This window comes from Furipterus horrens, unplaced genomic scaffold (assembly GCF_987537825.1).
Source record: "Furipterus horrens unplaced genomic scaffold, mFurHor1.1.pri manual_scaffold_2, whole genome shotgun sequence".
Taxonomy (NCBI): Eukaryota; Metazoa; Chordata; class Mammalia; order Chiroptera; family Furipteridae; genus Furipterus; species Furipterus horrens.
The window spans coordinates 203,843,655-203,865,455 of record NW_028327172.1 but is presented as its reverse complement, the minus strand read 5'-3'; the positions used below and the strand labels follow the sequence as shown (position 1 = coordinate 203,865,455).

At 45.8% G+C, this 21,801-nt stretch overlaps 1 protein-coding gene across 2 annotated transcripts in view; it reads right to left on the bottom strand.

Annotated features, from left to right (window-relative positions):
* The window catches only part of CCDC149 (coiled-coil domain containing 149), a 99,479-nt gene extending 78,554 nt beyond the window's left edge, over nt 1-20,925 (bottom strand). Inside the window, exon 1 of one of the 2 annotated variants that reach the window (XM_090267015.1) lies at nt 20,623-20,925. In XM_090267015.1, the coding sequence (XP_090123141.1) occupies nt 20,623-20,670 (48 nt within the window). In that variant the 5' untranslated portion in view covers nt 20,671-20,925. The remainder of the gene's footprint in view (nt 1-20,622) is intronic. The other variant, XM_090267014.1, reaches the window with a different exon arrangement.
* Between the last annotated feature and the right edge of the window lie 876 nt (nt 20,926-21,801).

Genomic DNA, 21,801 nt, shown 5'->3' with positions numbered 1-21,801 from the left:
GCAATTTCAAGTTGGTAACTTAATGATTCTAATGCCATTCTCTAAGATAATTTTTTTTTAAATCTATCTTTCTCAGAGTCATCTTGGTGGTTTCCCCTCTCCAGTACTACTTTCGACAGGCAAACTTTGATTATTTGAATGCCCCAGGGGATGTGCTAAATTTTAAGTTAAGTGAGATTTCAGGTAATTGGAAGAGTCTATAATGTGAACTATAGTAGCTGGTGAGTATGTGGGATCCACTCACAGTCTTGGTTAACTGGAGTTCTGAATAAGGAAGGTTTGCCTTGAATATCTATTTCACCCCTTTCACTCCTGTTATTTCTCTTTCCTCTTTCTCCCCATCTTCCTTGTCTCTACACTCTACAAAGAGCAGCCACTGCTCGTCTCAGGCCTGTAAAGATGAGGGGGAAATGCAGGGGGAAAGGCTGGCTTTTCTTCTAGCTGGCCACAAACGGTCTAGGAACCCCCATCTCATTTGCTGAAGAGAGTATATATTTTTAAACACCATTGCCGCCTAGAGTGATTTTGCAGTCTTCCCACTGCTGGGCTGATCCGACCTTGCCTCAGGCCCAGAGACTGATGGTGGGCGTGCAATTCTAGTTTGTTTCAGAGATATCAGGGGTTGAGGATGGAGCACTAAAATCACCAGGCACCTGAGGCTCCCTTCCCCAGGTTGCCAGGGGCCTGGGATACACTGGATGCAGGTGACAGCTCTCATCACCAATTCTCACACGTGCAATGACATTATATAAGTCACATGTGGCCTGTAATGATAGATTCTCTGATGACTCCATTACATGATAATTCAATGCAGTTGCAGAGGGCTTTTCTTGTGGGTGGGGTCACAGTAAAAAGCCAGCAAGGCATGGACAACTTTTGGTCAAACTGTCAAAATACTGTGGTTCATTTTCCCCTTGTCTCAAAAAGAAATCATAAAAAGACTCTAAAATCTCCACTATTAATGAGCTACGGCACCCTCTTGCATATCTATCAGCTCTTAACCTCTCCAGTCTGTCCCAAACACCATGTGGCAGAGGGTATCCAGAGCAGAGCCTTCACACTGTAAATGAGGTCCTGAGAGGCTTCGGGAGCAATAGAAACAAAGGCGTCATTAACAGAAGCCAGGTGGCACCTGGGATTGAGAGGAAAATGTGGGTGTCACTGCCACCCCCTACCACTGGGCGTGAGAAGCCACTCACCCTCTCTGTGTTTCTGTCTCCTCTTCTACAAATGATGACAAGAATAACCATCATCGTTTGGAGGCTACTTGGTGCCCAAAGATGACCTAGTATTTCACATATATAAATCATTAATCCTCATCACAACTCCAAAAGGGAAACATTATTATTTCCTATACAGATCAGGAAATGGAGGCTCTAAGAGGTTAAAAAGAAAAATGCAACTTGTAAGAACAAAGGTGGGATTTGAACCCATGCCCTTTCAGCCAGTGTCCTGCCTCTCTGAGAGAAGAGTCTGTAAGGCAATACATGTGGAAAAAAACAATAAATTCTAGAGGCACCAATCTTATTATCACAGTAATCAAAAGAACAGTGTCGGTCCTGTTCAAAGAAGGAAAACAATCTCTATTCCTAAGTTTGCTGGCAGACCCTGCCTTCCTGGAAAATATCTCCCTGCTGGGAGGAAGAGTTCCATGCAAGGGCCAGAGTGCCCCAGATGAAGATTTAACTCAAGATGCAGCCTTTGTGGGAATACTCACTGGCTCCCATCACTGAGATAGTTGAGTCAGGTGCAGATACTCTAAAACAAGGAGGTGTTCCATCCCAGTCCAACCCTAAAGGCAGTCATCTGCAGCCTACTCATCTTGAAATCAGCCATGCAAATCCATCACCACTTTAATTATCCAAGTAAATAGAGCTCTTACCGCCATAGGCCAAGATTCTAATCAATCGTGATCATTTACAGCTCCCCCAATGGTTCTCTCTGGATGAGAATCACGAGTCAGCACTAAAGAGCCACTTGGGCCCAAATTTCCACCTGCAGGATGAAGGCTTCCCCAGCTGAAGCTGGTGCCTGGGAGCTGTTTTTTTCCCCCTCTCTACATCTTGCTCACATTTTTCTGAGCACTGTTAATTTGCTCCTGCACTTCATCTTCGTCATTCTTACTTTCTCCCACCAACTCAAGGCAATACTGATTAGTGAGAATTTTCCTCAACAAGAACTGTCAGTTCAGAAGTCAGCCCCACGGCAAGAAGTTAGGTGGAGATTCATTCCAGACCATGGGTGGGTGGACAACCCCAGTGATTCAAGTCACTGGAGATTTCAGCGGACAGATTAAATTGTAAACAACTTCTTAAGGCAGGACTCTGTCCAGCTCTGTTCCTCTGACTGATAACTGTGCAAATGAGTTGATTATGTTAGCAAAAGGCTCCTGCTGGTGGCCTGAGTTAATTACAGCTTTTAAAGAAAATGGCAAAATTCTCTTGGCTACACGTCACCAATGGACCACAAGGCAATACTGGGCATAATTTTACTCATTTTCCTTGACCATTTGTCGACAACCACCACTACTTCCATCATCACCGTTCATCAGGAGATCATTTAAACAACAATAAAATAGGTTTCTCCATTTTATTCTTCTCCAAGTACAGAATTAGACTTGACACTCAAATTCCTTGGAGAAGGGCACACAGATATCACTGATGCAGGTAACATCAAGGTTTGGGCATTTATTTCTCTTTTAGTAAAGAAAATTCAATAATAATCAGGATCACTGCAGATAGAGTAGCATCACAATGACATGGTAAATAATGATCAAAGCTGACCCTCCAAAAGGAGATGAAATTTCATAGGTGGAGAGACCTAAGAAGATATGGAGGGCAGCCGTGGCTGGTGTATCTCAGTGGATTGAGCACCGGCTTGTGAACCAAAGGGTCACTGGTTCGATTCCCAGTCAGGGCACGTGCCTGGATTGAGGGCCAGGTCCTAGTTGGGGGTGTGAGAGAGGCAACCACGTACTGATGTTTCTCTCCCTCTCTTTCTCATCCTCTTCCCTCTCTCTAAAAATAAATAAAATTTTAAAAAAGATATGGAGGGCAATGGAGATCCCAAGTAAAACCCTGAACTTAAGGGGTCTAACTTTCCTGGCTTCCAATCCCTGCCCTGCCTCATCTAGATCAATGACCTGGGGCAAATTAATCCAACTCCTGCTGAGCCAAGATTCCTGATCTGTAAAATGACAACCATGATTATATCTTCTTCATAGGGTTTGTGAGAAAATGAAAGGAGGTAATAAAACAAGGGATGTAGCCCTGTAACTGGCATGTAGCTGGCATTTATAAGAGGTATCAATCATCATCATCACCATCATCCATAATTATTATCGTCATAGATTCATCAGACCAGTTGCTGTCCACTTTGTGTGGGAAGGAACAAAAACTAAAGTAGTTACAAGTCCTACTTGGGAAAGTCCTACCAAGCCTGATGGGTCCAGACCCCAGATATGACCATAGAAGCATCGGCCGAAATGCAGACAGCAGACCCCTCTATCATTCACTGTGTCCCAGGCACTGCTGTAGGCACTTGACACATTCGATTCTCACAGTGAGACCTATAAGTGCTGGAAGCAGAGGTGTCCTATGGGACTTACGGGAAGTTTCCTTAAGGGAACGGCATGCTCTTTTTCATGTCTTCCTCTCTCTTGCAGTATATGGGTCCACAAAATTAAAAGCCTCACTCTTGGAATGGAGTGGTTGGCTAGAGAACATGAAGGTGTCTGGGTCCCCCACAAACTGTGAGCTGCCATATTGGCTCCACACTTTATTGCTCCTGACAGAGAAATACAGATAATTCTTTTCTATTTAAACCACTGTTGTTTTTGATGTTACATTAAAATTAATTCTAAATAATATACCAATATGCCCAAACAACTGATATCGAGAAAATCTGGTACCTTATAATGCAAGGTATGTAATTGAGTTCATATTACAACCTTATGTCACCACTGACAGGTGACATTGGATATCTAAGTACTATATCAAGGCATTAAAAAAGTTTAAATGAGAGAATACTTTCATTCTGGCTCCATAATTCAAAATATATCCTTCCTAAAAATGAGTATTTCACTGTATCAAGTTGGTTGGTCCATCCATCCATCCATCCATCCATCCAGTGAGGCTATGGTAGAATGGGAAAAACACAGGCTTTGGAATCAGAAAAGCCTAGGGTTCAAATCCCAGCTCTCCTATTACTCACATATTCCTTATGTTCACTTGTCATCTCTTACCCATGCGGACCACAGTTATAATATAGTGGTAACTCTATCTGCCTCCCAAGGCTACTGCAAGGAATAAATGAAAGTGCATATATAAAGCATCCAGCATAGAACTCAGTACATTAAAAAGGGCTCAATAAAATATTTTCTTTTTCTTTCAAATATGTGCCTGAACTGAACATTATATGAAAAAAAGCTTCATGTTGTACCCGGCACACATGTACTTAATAACTATAAACAGTAAAAGAAAAACTTGACTGCTATCAGTAATAATAACAGTACTAACAGTAGTAGCAGCAATCAGAATAGTGTTGTAATAATAATAGTGGTAGTAAAATAATCAAAAGCTAAACCAAGAGAGGATGAGATCAGGGGATGTTCCCAAATGCGCCCACATGGCCTGACTTAACTGCTCAGTGTCAGGTAGGAGCGTGTTCCTGGGAGACGTGTGAAGTTCTTCTCTTTGTCAGTGTCTTCACAAATGACTCCAATAACCAAAACAGGTACTTTCCTAGCTCTTCAATGTCATCTGAAAAGAATGTTTTTTTAAACCCTGGTGTTTAGATTGTCCAATGAATTTCTCTCCTCTTTTAAAAATGAGTTGTTAACTTGATTTTAGAGAGAGAGAGGAAAGGAGAGAGACATCGATTTGCTGTTCCACTTAGTTATGCATTCATTGGTGGATTCTTTTATGTGCCCTGACCAGGGATCGAACTCACAACTTTCGCATATTGGGATGATGTTCTAACCAACTGAGCTACCTGGCCAGGGCATAAAAATAAATTTTTAAAAAAGAAGTTAAAGAATGGGATGAAGTCATACCCAAGAATTTGCTCTCCTGTAAAAAACTTTGTACCAAGTGCTAGGATGCAAGATGCTCTTTCCAGCACCTGGAGTGGATAGTAGGATGTTCAGCATGACACATGTGTACTCAACAAAGCAAGCAAGGAGAGAACGCACAGGCAGGCTTTGCAAAAAAACCACAGGAAAATCTCTAAGTCACTGACGCTGCAGCCTGTTCCGGAGCTAAATAGAACCCCTGATCAGACATCTGGGCTTTCTGATGGCGGGGACAATACAATCAGTATTTCTAAGACATAAGCTCAAAGTCCAACGAATGTCTGGATAGCCAGTGCTGTGGGATCCTCTGCTGCCAGTATGACTGATGATTATGAGGATAATGGCAATAAGTTAATGACATGGAAGCTATTCCCTACTTATTGCTGAGTAGGAAGAAGGACAAGTTATAAAACCAGTATGCATTGGCAGAAGTCAGAATAATGGTTACCGGGGGGAGGGTGACTGGGAGAGGACACACAGAACCTTCTGGGGAGCTGGGAATGTTCTATACCTTGATCGGGGAGGTGGTCACACAGGTGCGTGCCATGTAAAAATGCACTGAGCATTCACTGTGTGCATTTACTCTGCATATGTTGGTCGCCATACAAATGAAAAAAAAAAAAGCATACAATGTAAACTTAGTTTTAGAAATAAAGGCATGGGAAAATGGCTGATGATTGAGCACAAAAATGCTAACAGCGGTCAGCTCTGAGTACTGATGTAATTTTTTTTTATGTATCTATATTTTCTAAATTGAGTGGGTGCAGTGACTTCATGTTATTTGCATATGTAAAGTTAAGTCCACCATGACCCAAGGCTTTATCATCTCCAGGCAATGCCTTTGGCTACTCACTTTTCTTCCCAAACCTCTCCTCATTCCCGGTTCAGTCCATCACAGGCAGCCCTCCCCTCAACAGCTGCCTAAGGAATCTCTGAGCTGGGGGTGAAGCAGGAGGGAGAGGGGCAGTGAGCCCTTGCTGTCGTTAGACCCCCTCACAAAGGAGCTGGGTCACCTGCATCAGCCTATATCCTTCAAGACACGACCACATCCACAGGTCTCCTGACACTGCTTTCACTCACCTTGCGGTCCGTATCGAAGTCTGGGCAGGAATCTGGAACCAGACCCCAAAGGTCTCTTTCTCAGCTCAAGTTCTTGGATTTAGAGCTAGGTCAGCTGATGTGAGTGGGCACAGGGTCTGCACCCAAGGTTTCCAGTGGGAAACTCATCTGACTTGAAGTTACAAGCCTGAGGTCCATACACTCGCTTCTTTCCAAGGAACCATAAAGAAGGGCTCAGAATTTCCATTTCTGTGTCTATAAAATGAAGACCCTACCTGCTGCTTGTCCTAACTGGCAAGGTGGTTATGGGGATTAGATTAGGGAATATAGAGGAAGGTGGCGATATCCCACTGGGCTGTGCACCCCAACAATTAGCAAAGTGTTTGGGACATATTAAATCCTCTTCAATATCAGGAGAAGAAAGACAAGGAGTTGTTTTTACTGTTTCTCATAAAGAGAAGCTGACCATAGGAACCAAAGAAATGACACAATTCTTTTGCATGAGAGTCAATGGTGGGGAGCAGATAACCCTTAATCAAGCTTAAACTGTAGTCCAGCTCAGAGTTCAAGGCTGGCACCTGTTCAGATCCACCTAACACAGGTCAGAGCCCATTCAGAAAACAGTTATTCACAACCAAATGAGTTCGCACCCGCCACTTCTGCCTGACTCTTCCCAAGCAATGTATCCGATATGATAAAATTCCAGTTGGAAGAAAGGAAGGAAAAGAAAGGACGGACAGAGAGACGGAGGAAGAAGTTACCTTCTAGTAAATTCATAAATCCTTTAGGGCTTATTAAAAGGAGATCTGACTCACTACCTTAAAAAAATCACAATTGTTTGAAACTCAAGTCTGTCCAAAGATACAACAGAACTTTGGGGGAAGAAACAGAGGAGAGTAGTGATTTGACAGGAAAAAAAAAAGAATGTTCTTGTTCTAATTCAATAGTTTTTCAACTCAAGGGTTCACTGAGAACCCAATAGGTTTGTCATCTCTTTAAAATTTGTTCACTACACACAGGACTTTGCACTGGGCCCAGTGGGCGATTCACGGATGAATCGGTCCTTTCCTGCTGGGAGCAATTCCTGGCTGGAGGGAGGCAAGAACATAAGTAATTCTAACATAAGCCGGCCAGGGAGATGTGAGTCACAGAGGCATGCCCAGATGCTATGGGGTCGCAAGTGGCAAGGGAGCATTCCACTGGGGGGCAAAGGAGTCATGGCCACGCCTTGAAAGAGGAGTGAGGAAAAGTAAGAACCCAAGGGTTCTAGGCAGAGGGCAGGATCTGAGCCACAGCCAGGTGTGTGGAAACCCAGAGAAGTTCTGTTTGCCAGGAGCACGGGACGTGTGAAAAGGAGAAATATGAAACAAGGCTGAACGTCTGGTTTAGATGAAGGGAAGAAAGGCCTTCCATGACAACGGAGTCTGAACCAAAGTGAGAGCCAACAGGGGCTATGGAGGCCTTTGAGCAAGGAAGGGTCAGGACCGGAGTTTTACAGGTGGGATGGAAAGGAGAAGGGGAGGGGGGGGTGCCCGTTAGTGCCATGTCTTTTCCTGAGGGTGGCCATCAGCTTAATAGGGGGCTTATTCAAGACTCCAACAAACAGGGAAATGGAGTGGTCAGCAGATAACTGACAAACAGAAAGGGGTACACATGGGGAAGGGCCAGACCATGAGGGAAAAGGTTAGACTGGGGACGGGAAGAGGGGTAGTATGTCAGAGGTGAATAAAGGGAGCACAGCAGAAGAGGCTGTGGTAATGGGAGGTGCTCAGGAATCGACTGAGTAGCTACAATGATGCTGAAAGTTCTGGCAATGCTGGAGACTATCGGGAAAGAAGAAAAGGTGACAGTGACCCTGGCAGAACTCGCCAGGGTGGAGCAAATTAAAAAGCAAATTGGAACTGGCTAGGAAGTCCCATCCCTGCCACCTCCAATATTGCCTTGGTCATGGGGTCTGCAGATGGCAGAGCAAGCAGATACGTCAATCTGTGCCCCATCACTATGAATTTTCAATGGCATCATGTTGACAGCTGGCAGCTGACACATCACCTCTCTTTGCAGAAGCATCTCTAAAGGTCCAGGAAGGGTTTTCTTAAAGCCCTGGCAAGGATGGAACCACTGCCTCTACTTTAGAGGGTTGGCGACTTTAAAACACATCCTCATATCACTGCACTTCATCCTCATCTTAAAGGAGAGACACAAGGCAGATACTGTTATCCTCACTGTATCAAGTCCGGAGAAACTGAGGACTGGAGAAGTCAGGGGATTTGCCCAAGATCATGGGCTACCTAATGGTAGAGCTCAATGACATGTGACCCTCTGAAGCCTGAACCAAGAAGCTGGCCAGGACACCAGACATGTGCCAGAGCCTTGTGGACACACTCCCAGCTCTTTCAGGGCTTGATCAGCCTGGGGAGAAGGTGAAAATGGACCATACTGGCAGTTGAGCAGGGCTGGCTTCACAGAAAATGTCAGAAATGCCTTTCCTTCCTACTTTCTTTCTCTTTATTCCCTCTTTCCCTTCTTCCTTCCTTCCTTCCACAAGTACCTGCCGAGTATCAGCTGCCTGACATTATGCTAGACATTGGTGACCACCCACCTCTCTGAGTGTCCCCCATCCTCAGGAACCCCATTACCTTGCCTTCTTATTCTGCCAACAATCCCCACACCACTTCCCCAACTGAAATACAGCATCTACTTCTCAACATCTTAAGGCCCAAGGAAGGCAGGAAGCCCAAGTGGAGGACGTGATATTTGAGCTGGGCTTCCTTAAAGTACGAGGTTACTTCTTAACACAAGCAAAGGCTTGGAGATGACTGAGGGTGTGGAATGGTCTGGTAATAGTCAGGAGTTGACTATTGGGGGAAACAGTAGGCATTGGGTGTACAGGGGAGTTACTGGATAAGAGGAGGCAGCAGGACCCTTGGGGGCCAACTGAGGGGCTGGCTTTCACTCTGCCAGCCCTGAAAGGCCATCAGAGAACTTCAGGCAAAGGAGTAGTAATGACAGCTCTGGTAAGTGCCTGGAGGAAAGATCTTAGAGGACGATGCAAATATTCTGGGGACAATGGATGAGAAGCTAGGCCATGGCGGGAGAGTGGGAATGGTGACATGCAGCCCTTATTGAAGGACTTGGACAGAAACAGAAAAAGTGAACCTTGATGAAAATTAAATTGGTGGGTAAGGTAAGTTGGGAAGAAGAACCAAAGAAGACACAGTGATGTCATTAGTTTAGATGGCATGGAATAAGGAGAGATAGAAGAGGTGGAGAGAGGATGAATTCAGGGCAGGGCATGTTGAGTGTGAGGTGTCTGGGGACATGTCCAGTGGCCTATAGAGGAATACAGAAGCCCAGCATGTAGGGACAAAAGAGTGGGGTGTCAGAGCCTGCACAGCCAGGTATCAAGTAGGTTGAGGTCTGAAGAAAGACCATTGGGCGTGGCAAATGTGAGGCTGGTCTTGGGTGGTCTTGGCAAGAGTATTTTTGGGAGGAAAGCAGGGGTGGAAGGCAGACTCAGGTGGGTTGAAAGTGGATGACAACAAGGGGACAGAAGTACAGGTACAGGTACAGGTAGGCTCCTGTGTCCTGCTCAATCCTCATGCCTATACTCTTGGCAGATCATTTACCTTCACAAAGTGTCCAGGCAACGTCTCCTTCAGCAAAGGGTCTGACCATGCCATCAGTCACCTCCACAATGAAGGCCACACTCAGGACCCTAGTGCCCTATACAGCTAAATGGGCACTCAAGGTCTACCTAACAAACAACATCTGGTGCCCTACTATGTGTCAACAACCAGAGACCAGACAATCTGGGATTTCCGAAACAAGCCTTGCATTTCACCACCTTTGCTCTCTCCCCTCCTTCTGCCTAGATCACCCTTCCTTTACATTGCTACCCACTGAAATCCTGCCAACCTTCCTGGCCAAAGTGCCACCTCCACCAAGAATCTTCCTCAACCCTCCAGTCTAAATTAAATTTCCCCTAACCTGCAGAGCACTTATCCCAGTGTGTCATAGTATAGTGGCCTGACCCCCATTCTCTGTCACCACTGGACTGTAAACCCCTCGAGAGCAGATGTCTCAGGTACAAGGCTTGCACACGGTAGTACTTAATATGGGTCTGGTATGTCCAACAGTGACCTTCTCCCCTGCTAGCCCCTGACCCACCAAAACACCCCTGGGCTCTCCTACATGCCTCCTTCATGCCAACCAACAAACCTAACAGCAGGATGGATCCATCTGAATGTCCCTATTCCCCCACCAGTGTCTCTGGCATTAATAAAGCTATAGGTGCACAGGCACATCCACGAGTCTCTTTCCATACATGAGGATGTGGGCTCAAAGTAAAGGCCGCACAAAGGGCCAGAACTAGGTCGGTTTGGGGATGCTGCATCAGTGTCCTCACTCAGGTCCTCCTCCTCTTGAACCATCGTATGAAACTCATCATTCTAGAATTCCTGTTTCCTACCCCAACACAGGCGCTCACAGTCCAGTCCCTCAGGACCTCACTACCTGGCGTCGGACTTAAGATCCGCACACAGAGAAGGAAGCACGTGAGTTCTGCGTAAGTGGTCTGGAATCTAAGCTACATAGGATGAACCTAGGATGAAAAAGCTCACGTCATGCTTGGGTGACTTTGTGAGGGATGTGGGTTTCTCTGTTCCACCTCAAAGGACTGGGAAAGGCTGGGAAGAAGTGGAAGGCCCACCTGCATGAGGTCAGGGCGCAGAAATGAGGTGGAAGCCAGAATGCACAACCGATCAGTTTGGCTGGAGCAGCCAATGTATGAAGGGAACAGTGACACAGAAGGCTAGAAAGGTCAAGGCCAGTTGGAGGAGGGCCTTCAATACCAGTAATGGGGAGCCATGGAAGGCTTCTGAATAAGAGACCCTGGTGAAATGTGTTTTATTTTTTTAAGGTGGCTCTGTAGGTTAGTTGTATAGCGGGTAGACTGGCTTGAAGAAATTTGATAACCTGAACATAATTAAGATGTGTGGTGTTTTAATAACTGATTTTCTCTATGCAAGCGCCACACAAAGCTTAATCATTGCTCACAGCTCTTTGCCAATTCTTCATCAGATCACATACTGCTGCTTCTAGCTCTTATATAACATAGTAGCTTTTTAAACTTTTAATAATCTAGTTAACATTCTATCAAGCACCACTATTTCAGCAAGTACCCTTTTCCAGTGCCTTTTAATTCAATATCTGAATATTGTAATTATTTTCCTCAGATGTTTTGTTTTCTCTTAATTTTGTATTTCTTAAACATTCTGAAAATATTTAAAAAATATTTCAAAATAATTTTTAAAAAAAGATGTGTGTTACAATAAAATGACATAAAATAACGAAAACAGTGGAATAGAAGAGATAAAAGGACAATGGGAAGACTTCAAAATAAAAAATTAACCAAATATTTGTGTTTCTGGGGGACCAGGCATCATTTTACCTGACGGGTGAGAGATGCAGCCTCTCCACTCAGCAATGTCCTCTGCCGTGAGGTGCCCGAAGCCCCAAATGGTTTTATTGGTAGAAAACCAGGCACTTGAGTAAGAAATGTCATTCACTCCAATCATTTTCATTCAGGGACTAGCCAAAGTCCTCTTCTAATCTTCAGCCAATTATTTCATTCAATGTGACGGTCAGTAAATTAACTTTTAACAAAGTAAGAGTAGAAACTGTCCATTTTAGAAACACATACGTGGATTTCCCTGCACAGGAGAGAACATGAATCCATCCCATCAGTTAAAAATGGCGGTTGTGCTCACTTTCCCCCACATGCTAATTTTAATAAACTTATTCTGAAATTAGTCTGCCTCTGTGAAGAGAGCTGCTCAACAGAAATGTCCCCAGTAAGCACTAAGATTGCCTCATTAGAGTTCCAGGGCTCCTAGGAAACCGAACAATGTGGAGTTCTGCACAGAACTCGGCCTTCTGGCAGACTCGACCACTCCCCAACCTTCTATCACACCCAGCACCCCACTTCATCCAGCCACCAAAGGTCATCTCAGACTCATTCCATTCCATATCCCCAATCCAGTTGGCTATGAAATCTGGTAGGGGTCATCCTTTAAAATCTTTCTCACTGCCATACCTTTTTCTCTACTCCTACTGAGGCTACATCATCTTCATTCATTCAAGCATCGAAGCATTCATATATTCCACCAGGCACACTGTTGAGTGCTAAAGTAACAAGTCAATAACATGTGGTCCCTACTTTCCAGGAGTCCTAGATCTTTTGGGTCCAGGGGTGAGAAAGATGAGTCATGGGTTACTTAGGAAACCCTGATAAGTGGCATGACATAGGAGCAACAGGGGTATTTGATGATGTGGATGGCAACAGGAAAAACTGGACTACCGATTTCTCATCTTAACTTGTCATTTCCTAATTCCTGGAAGAGTTACCAAATTTGTCTTTATTTGGTAAATAAAGGCTTGCAGATGATAACGGCGCAGTGATTCTTGAGTTCAGTGGAAACAAACTATCCCAAGGGTTTTCATCAACTTGTACTCCAGCTAGAATAGCATTCAGTGCCTCTCTGTTATAGCTACCTTTCTGTCTTGCTTTTGAAGTCATTCACCATCTGGCCCACCCTGGCCAGCCAACCTTAATCAATGTCCACTAAACCTCAACCCACTAGTTTCTGTCTTTATCTGAAGCATTTTCTCGAAGGTCAACCTCTAGCCCAGTATTCACATCATGCCCTCTTCAACCAAAGGGGAAGGACCCAGTTCAAGTTTCACTTCTTCTAAGAAGCTTTTTCCTATTTCATAAAACCTCACCAACTGCCCATACATGTGTTTAAGATATATTGTTCACTGTTGTGTACTGATTTTTTTCATTAAATAGTATTATTAATGTAGGTAATACTTTGAAATATTAACTGATACCCTATCTATCCATCTTGTCCCCATTTCCCGTCCTTCCCCACATACTCCTGTCCCTTTTTAGAAGCCAGACATTCTGTCTTTGTGTTCCAAGGAGGGGAGCATGCAGTAGAACACAGGCAAAAAGTGGCTGGTTTTTCAGTTTTGAAAGCCTGGTCCCTAAGACCTTGGGGCATAGAAGAGTCTCCCCACTACCTCTCTTCCCCATGACGTACCACCCCCATGCCAACACACACACAAAAAGACTAGAAAAGATCTTAGGGTTGGAAAAAAGACAAAATCAGAGTGCAGAAAAGGAGAGCTTGGTTATTAGCGAGTCTCTAAGAATAAACACTGAGCTTTGCCCTGTCAGCCTAGGGTGGGAAGAACGAAATAAGGACCGGGGGACTGGAGGGCGGCTGTGGGCTAGTTGTTATGGACACCTGATGAGCTGAGAAATGGAGAGGTAAGGAGTAACTTTTCTATAGTGATAGCTGTCTTGAATATTTATTTCCCCCCTTTTAAAAAAAAATTAGGTTTCTCTATGTAAATTTGGGGCATAATTTACATAGAGAAAAATTCACTCTTTTTAGGTGTACTGTGCTATAAATTTTCACAAACCTATACAGTCTTGTAGTCGTCACCACGATCAAGCCACGGAATATGTCTATCACTCCAAAAGCTCCCACGTGTTCCTCTGCAGTCGATCTGCTCACCCCACTCCCGGGTTCTGGCTAGCATGGATCTTGGTTTTCGTCGGCTTTGTTTCGCCTTTTTTGTGTTTGCCTTTTCAAGAATTTCACCAAAATGGAATCTTACAGTAGGCACGTTTGAGTCTCTGGCTTCTTTCAGTTACCAAAGCTTTTTAAGATTCATCCATTTTTTGCATGGACCAGTAGTCTGTCCCATCTTAACACTGAGTAGGTTTCTGTCAAAGAATGTCGTCTAGTTTATCTGCTCACCGGTTAATGGACATTGAGATTATTTCCAGTTTTCAGCAATTATAAGTAAGACTGCTATATACATTCCCAGAGAGGTTTTCTGTATGAACATGTGTCTTCATTTCTCCTGGGTAAATACCTAGGAGTAGGATTGCTGGGTTGTTCAGTTAAGTGTATCTATGACTTTATGAGAAACTGCAGAACTGTTTCCAAAGGTGCTTATACCATTTTATATTTCTCCAGCAACATATGAGACTTCTAATTGCTTCTCACCCTTGTCAGCTTTTGGTTTATCCATTTTTGATTTGTTGGTTTTTCCATTCTAATAGTGTGTTGTGGTATCTTATGGTGGTTTTCATTTACATTTCCCTAATCATTAACCATGTTGAGTATTTGTTTATATGCTTATTTGCTATCCAAATCTCTTCTTGAGTGTAGTTTCTGTTTAACTTTTCTGTCCATTTAAAAAATTAGTTTGTTTTCTTATTATTGAGTTATGAGAGTTCTCTGTGTATTCTGGATATAAACTATGTGTTCTGTGCACATTTTCTCCCATTCTGTGGCTTGTCTTTCCATTTTCTTAACAGATCTTTCAAAAAACGGAAGTTTTTAATTTTGATAAAGTCCAATTTATCCTTTTTTTCTGTTACTTTCTGAGTTTTTTCGTCCAATATACCCTCTTACTTTTTAACCTCCCAGATTTTGAAAGAGCACATCAGATAGTGATAAGAACAACTCTCCTCAATTTAAGTTGAGCATGCCCAGCTAAAAATTGCCATCCCTGCCTCCCTTGCAGCTAGAGGTGGCCACATAGCTATGCTTAAACCAGTGGGATGTAAGCAGAAGCGATATGTTCAGCTCTCAAGTCATCCCTAGTTAAAGAAAAACCCCTTGTTCTGAACTTTCTCTCTCTCTCCACACCCCCCTTCCAATTGGCTGGGACAAAAACACAGTAACAATCCAGCTTCAACCATACAGCTAAGGATCAACTCTTAAGACAAGTGAAAAGATGGAAAAAAACCTTGAGTTCTTAAATGACTCATGAAGCAGGGCTGCTCTCCCAGCCTGAGCTTCCACACTGTGACATGAAAGGCATGTTCATATTGATCTGATTTAAAACAATATATTTGGGGTGGGGGTAGGAATCTTTGTTAGAGTAGTTTAGACTTTACCCTAACAAATACACCCTTCTTGCTTAGGAAGTGTAAAATAATTCTAAGATTCCAGGACCCAGTCTTGTGTTGTGTGGTACATCTATGCAGACAAAGCACAATAGTTTCCCGCAGTTTCCCTCAGCTCAGGAGTAATTTGGAGGTGGCAGCATATGACCTTGCACCCACCTTGGGCAAGACAGCAGAACTGCCCATGCCCAGAGCAATGAAGGAGCACTACACTAACTTGTTCTTCGTTTCCCCAAAGTTACATGGGTGTAGCACAGACAGCCAAAGAGCCAGAGGGGCCTGAGAGGGGGACAAGCAAGGACACAACAGTGACAGCCAGTGACCAATGACCATATACTAGATTGAAATGACAGAAGTATAGCTAAATAAAAATAGCCCTCCATCCTATCCCCCCCTGCCAATGGCTAAGTACTACTGAAGCCCCCCCCAGAACTTAAATACAAGTTCACAGAAAGGGAAAGGCATGACTCCAATCCAGATTACATTTCTACCACCCTCATAGTGCGCATTTATAATAAAAATTAAGGTGCTATAGCCAAATAAAGAAGTTCCCATTTTGTGAACACCTGAGTTTGCGTTCTGAGATTCATCCTTATTTTGCCAGTGGTCACTAAACACTTACCACCAAGCAGATAGCGAGGATTAATTCATTTGAGCTTCATAATTACAGCACCTATGAGTTGGGTACTTTATTATCCTATTTAAAGATGAAAAAAAAGAGTCTTGGAGAAGTTGCATGGTGTGATGATTCTCTCATCATCCATTCCCCTGTTTCTGACAAACAACCTCTGAAGTCCCACCCACTCTCAGTCCATCTGGTCTGAACAGGGCCCCGTGCACAGCTCCAGAGCTAAGACAATTACGTCACTACTCTCCTGAGCGATTTCTCACAGAGAAGTTCAAATGGAGTGACTCGTGGAATTTTATGGGATCTACTACATAAGACTTTCCGGCTTCTTTTCTGGTCTTGAACTTGAGAGGATGAGAGGCTGAGACCAAAGGCAGGGAGCAAGCAGACTCAAAGATGGAGAGAAAGAATCTGTTTGAGTGCTGAATCTAGCTATGCCCAAGTGACCCCTATCTTGGAATTATTAGTCACATCAGCTGTATTAGTTTACTAGGGCTGACACAACAATTGCCATGAACTGGTGTCTTCAAACAACAGAAGCTAATTCTCTGACATTCTTGGGAAATGGAAGTCCAAAATCAAGGTGTCAGCAGGGCCATGCTCCCTGAAGAGGCTCCAGGGAAGGACCCTTCCTTGCCTCTTTCTGGATTCTCGTAGCGGCCATTGATCCTGGCATATCCCTTAGCTTGGGCTGCGTAACTCCAACATCTGCCTCTGTTCACACAGCCTTCTTTCCTCTGTGACTTCACCTTTTCTCCTTTCTGTGCATCTCTGTGTCCAAATTTCCCTCTTCTTATTCTAAGAATGCTGGCCATTGGATTAGGAGCCCATTCTAATGCCCTCACCTTCACTTGATTACATCTCCCAAGATTCTATAGATACAGGGGGGTTAGGACTTGAACATATCTTTTTTGGGGAGACACAATTCAATCCAAAGCATCAGCCAATAATTTTCCCCTGATCTGAACCACTTCAGGTTGGGTTTTTGAGCATCTGCATCAAGGAAGAGGTAGAGTCAAAACTCAACCCCAGATCTCTGTCAACAACCAAGACCCAGGACTGTGCCCTTAACCGCAGAGCCAGACTATATTTCGCTCCGACCCCTCTCTTCCAACTCAGTGGCTGTGCTTCAGCAGAGGCCCAGAGTTAACCATCTTCTGCCTCGCAGCCACTGCATACAATACATTCAAGGAACAGGAGAGTGACTGCTGTCTAATTAATTAATCAAGATTGAGTTAGGCACGGTTTATCATAGGGCAGTAGGCTGAGCGATGACCAAGATTTGTATCTGGGAAATGAAAAGCTATTGATTGTTTGCATGGTTGTATTTCAAGATTTTCCTCCAATTTTGGAAGATCACCTCAGGTGGTGATAAGAAGAACATTTCCCCCTCCCCAAACATTTAATTTTCAAAATAGAATACCAGCCATGCCTCTTTCGCATGCATGGCTGTGTTTACTCCAGGGCCTGAGAAAAGACTGTAATTTCAGCTTGTTATACTAAAAATATGAAAATAAAACTGATCTCTGCAGAATCATTTTAAATGAAAACTGCTTCCTGGAGGCAAGCTAAGGAAGCACACTGATTGAACGTGAGCGCAGGGCTCTGGGCGGGGAAGGGTTCAGGAGTGCAGACCCTGAGTGAGAGGCAGAAACCGGGACTTCTGAAGAAACAGGTATGTGTCAAAAAGGCCATCTGTCCCAGGTCAGCTGTCTGGTGGCCTCTTCCCCAGTTCCTTTGGCTGGGGGCCAAAATCACTCTGAAGTATCACTGGCCACTGACTACACTCTTCCTTAAACCCTACCTGGCTGAGTACCAGCCAATCCTCCACGCCAGGCCGAGTCCACACCTGGCAAGCTGAACTTGAGTGGGCAGGGGACTCACCTGGGTAGGTCAGTTTGTAAAAAAGGTAGATTTGGGGCTATATCCGCAGGTAATTTCATGTCCTATGTGTATTAGTTTACTATGGCTTCCATAACAAATTACCACAAACTAAGTGGCTTAAAACACAGAATTTTATTCTCTCACAGTTGGGGAGGCCAGAAGTCCAAACTCAACATGAGAGCAGCATTGGTTCTTTCCAGAGGCTCTGGAGCAGAATGTGTCCCAGGCCTCTTCCAGCTTCCGGTGGCCGCTGGCCACCCTTGACATTCTCTGGCTTGTGGTTGCAGAACTCCCATTTCTGTCCCCATCTTCATACGGCCTTCCTCTGGGTGTGTCTTAACCTTCTCACAGCCTCTTCCCTTGTACCCCTATAGCTCAAGTCTACCTTCTCGGGACACCACTCAGAGTTAGGACCCACCCGAAACCTAGGATGATATCATCCTGAGATTCTAAACTTGATTATATCTGCAAAGGCCCTATTTCCAAGTAAGTTCACATTCATGAGGGTAGGGGGAAGGAACATTAGGTAGATGTATCTATCAGAGGGCAAGCAGGAAGATTTCAATTCATTACAGTAGATTTGTGGTGAGACTCAAAATCTTGCATTTTTCCCCCAAATGCAAAGTGACTAAAATGACTCTGATGCAGGTGATCTGTAGATCATGTTCTGAGAAACATTTAATCCAGTTTCTGAGGAGTCAAAAATGAATAACACATGGTCCCCTCACCTGGAGAACCTACTGTCTAGTAGAAGATAGAGAGAGATGAACAGATGATTAAAATACAAAGTGTGTGCTCTGGCTGGTGTGGCTCAGTTGGTTGGAGCACTGACTCATAACCAAAAGGCTGAGTGTTCAATTGCTAGTCAGGGCACGTACCTAGGTTGTAGGTTCAATCCCTAGTCTGGGCACATACAGGAGGCAACCAATCGATGTTTCTCTCTTTCCCTTCCTCTTTCTCTAGAAAGAAGTGGAAAAATGTCCTTGGGTGAGGATAAATAAAATAAAACAAAACAAAATAAAACACAAAGTGTGGCCTCTCTGAAGTCAGACAGACCAAGGTTCCAATGCGGCTCCTCCAGCTGTGAGATTCTGAACAAGTTCCTTAGCCTGTCTGAGCCACAGTCTCTTAATCTGTAAAATAAGAAATAATTTCTCCTTTATACCATTATGAGAATGAGGCCACGTACAAGGCTTAACAGCAAAGATGGAGACAAGCAATAGCTATTAGCTATGGGGAAGGCAGGAAGCACGTCGCATTCAGTTTCACATGCCCTGGCCCCTTGCTGTGTGCTTTCTGCGTCTTAAGCCTTTAATGAATGTCAGTGGAAGGCAAGAAGGCATAACTGGAGAAATGCAGCTGGGACAGGTGAGACAAGTCCTGGATCTCGACTTTGTTCTGCAAGCATTTTCTGAGCACCTGCAGTGTACGGTGCTCAGTGTGTAGACCACTGGAAGAAAGCCAAAGAAAGCACACAGCCTAGCAGTGAGACCACTCGATTACAATACAGTGCACCTCCTTCCTTTGGTTTTCCACACTTCACGTTCACCTGTTGTATTCTTAGTATTGGTAGAGTTTGGGAAGGCTCCTCTCAAACTACCTTATGCTCCAGGAGTCCTTTGATGGCAGAAGGGGTTCTCGCTTCACCACTGAATCCCAAGGACCTAGCAATGTTCCTAACACCTAACAGGCATCTGATGAGTATTTGTGGGTGTGCTGAATAATCTGCTGATATTCCAGAGTTCAACACTGGACTAGTATGAAGAACCACCTCCAGCCTCCTTGACTGCTGGGTATGATTCTTGATGGGCCTAGAGAAAAGATGCCCAGAGGATCTGTCCCTCAGCCTAAAGCCTGAATGTTAGGGGAGATGGGGATGATGTAGAGTTAGAAGCTTTCAACTACTAGACCCAGAGTAAACAAATTAAACCATAGGAGAAGCTCTGACCTCTCATTCCTCCTCAGAAAGACAATGCTTTGCATACACGTTATCAGGCTGATCTGGAGGCCCAGAGAATGTTTAGAAGAGAACGTCAGTTCAGGATTTCCCTTCCAATCCCCCACAATAGAAAGAAGAGAGCAAACCATTACAGTCTGCGTGTGTGCACAGGAGTAAAGGAAAAGAAGCCCCATGTGGGCCTTGGGATGGAGGATAATTCTCAGAAGGGACAGAAGGGAGAATTTCTGGTGGGTGGTCAGCCTGGCTAGGTGACTTAGGTGACTGCCATCACAAACGGTAGTAAGCCAGGCAGCTTACCTGTGAGAAGGGGACATCAGCAAACCCTCTCACCTGGAGAAGTCAGGTAGTCCCTCCCAAGCCAAGAACTGTCAGGGTGGACTGAAGAGGAAATAGCATAGGAGTCCAAAACCCAGACCCAGGGGTGTTTATGACAAAATAGGAGGACATGGTTTCTCTGCTTCCACAAATCGAATGACTTTTGCACCTGTTTCATTTAGTAGGCCTACAGTAAACACGCCTTGATTTAGTGGAATAGTGAATGAATGAAGGCTGCCGAGGAACCTGAATTCCCCCACCCAAATCTCCGCTGTCCTGCGGGTAATGCCACCTGGCCCGGGTGTCACCCCAGGGCCCGGATTTCCCTCTGGCACCACCTTTCCGCTTCAGCACGGGGCGTCCAATCGCTTGGCTGCTAAAGAGTGGTGACTAGGAGGCGGGTGGGGCTTGGCTCCTACCCCTCCCGGATCCCCAGGCTTCTCTCTCCAATCCAGGGCCAAGCTCTGCCGCAGGGAGGGCCCCTCCCCAAAGGCTGTCACCAGATGGCGTGGAAGAAAGTGGCACCGAGATAGACCGGAAAGTGCAGGAGGAACAGCACACCTGGCAGGTCGCGCGGGGCCAAGGGGCCGCGGCCACCGGGTGCGCCTTCCCCGCCCGCACGTCCCTGCCCCTGCTCGGCCGCCCGGGGAGCAGGGGTCCGGGGCTGGCGGGCGCTCGGCCCTGCCCATCCTGCCTGGCCGGCGCCTTGGCCTCACCTCGCTCACCAGCCCCTGCCAGTCGCTCTCGGTCCGGTCGCCGTTCATGGCCTCCTCCTGCAAGTGCGGGCGGGCTGCATGGACGCCACCCTCCTCCGCCTCCGCCTCCGCCTGCGCCTCCTGCTGCGCCGCCGCCGTCGCAGCCACCCGGCCCGCGAGGGCCTGGAGCCTCGGAGCCGCTGCGCCGACGCCTCCCGCAGCCGCCCGCGCTGTCGCCTCCACGTCAGCCTCGGCGGGAGGAAAGGGAGGAGGAGCCCGGCCCGGGCCCGCAGCCACAGCCCTGCCGGCCGTGGCCTCCTCCACGCCCACCCTCGCGCGGCCCGGGACCCCGACGGCCGCCCCCGGCTGGCGCCCGGACTCCTGGGGAAGGGGCGGCCCGGGTCTCAGCCCGGAGGAAACCCGTGACCCCAGCATCACCGCTTTGCAGGACGGGAGGCAGGCAGGCAGGGTGGGCACCTGAGGGTCCCGGCAAGAAGCATATCCCCCAATCCTGCCCTTTCCTGCCCACCACCAGGCTCGGGCCGTGAGACTGGAAGCCCCCCACCCCGCCCCCGCCCCTGATGAAAGGCAGGTACAGGGCCTTGGCACACGGCAGGTGCTCCAAACATTGGTTGAACACCTGAATGGGTAAAGCACGTGTTATACAATTAACATTGCTTATCAGCTGTCAAAAATAAAGACTGTAAAAAATTAAAAATAAAATGATAGTGCATTCTAAATAGGTCCCAAAGCTGAGTGTGGCAGGAGAGGTGTTACAGACACATCATCAGCAGAGACTTCTAAGACGAAGGACGGAAAGAGAATGACAGAGGCCAGGTGGGCCTCACAGAAGTCGATGTCAGCCAAGGTGCTTTTCCTGTGCCCCCTAAAACCCTCCCGTGGACCACCACCAGCAGTGAGCTTCCCATACCTGCAGCAGCACTGCCTGTGGAGCGGAGCAGGGAGGGTGAGAAGCTGTGAAGTGTAAAGCAACCCAGCCTATAGGTACTTGTTATTTCTAGCCATTATTGATCCTGGATCAACCCTGTGAGGTGGATGGCATCCCCATTTATCAAGTGGGGAAACAAAGGCCTGAAAAGTGCAGAAACAGGGACTCAATGAGGGCGTCTGGCTCCAAGAGGCCCTCTTCAGCATCTTGGAGATCTGCAAATGAAGTATGCATCACCCCCGTGAGTTGGA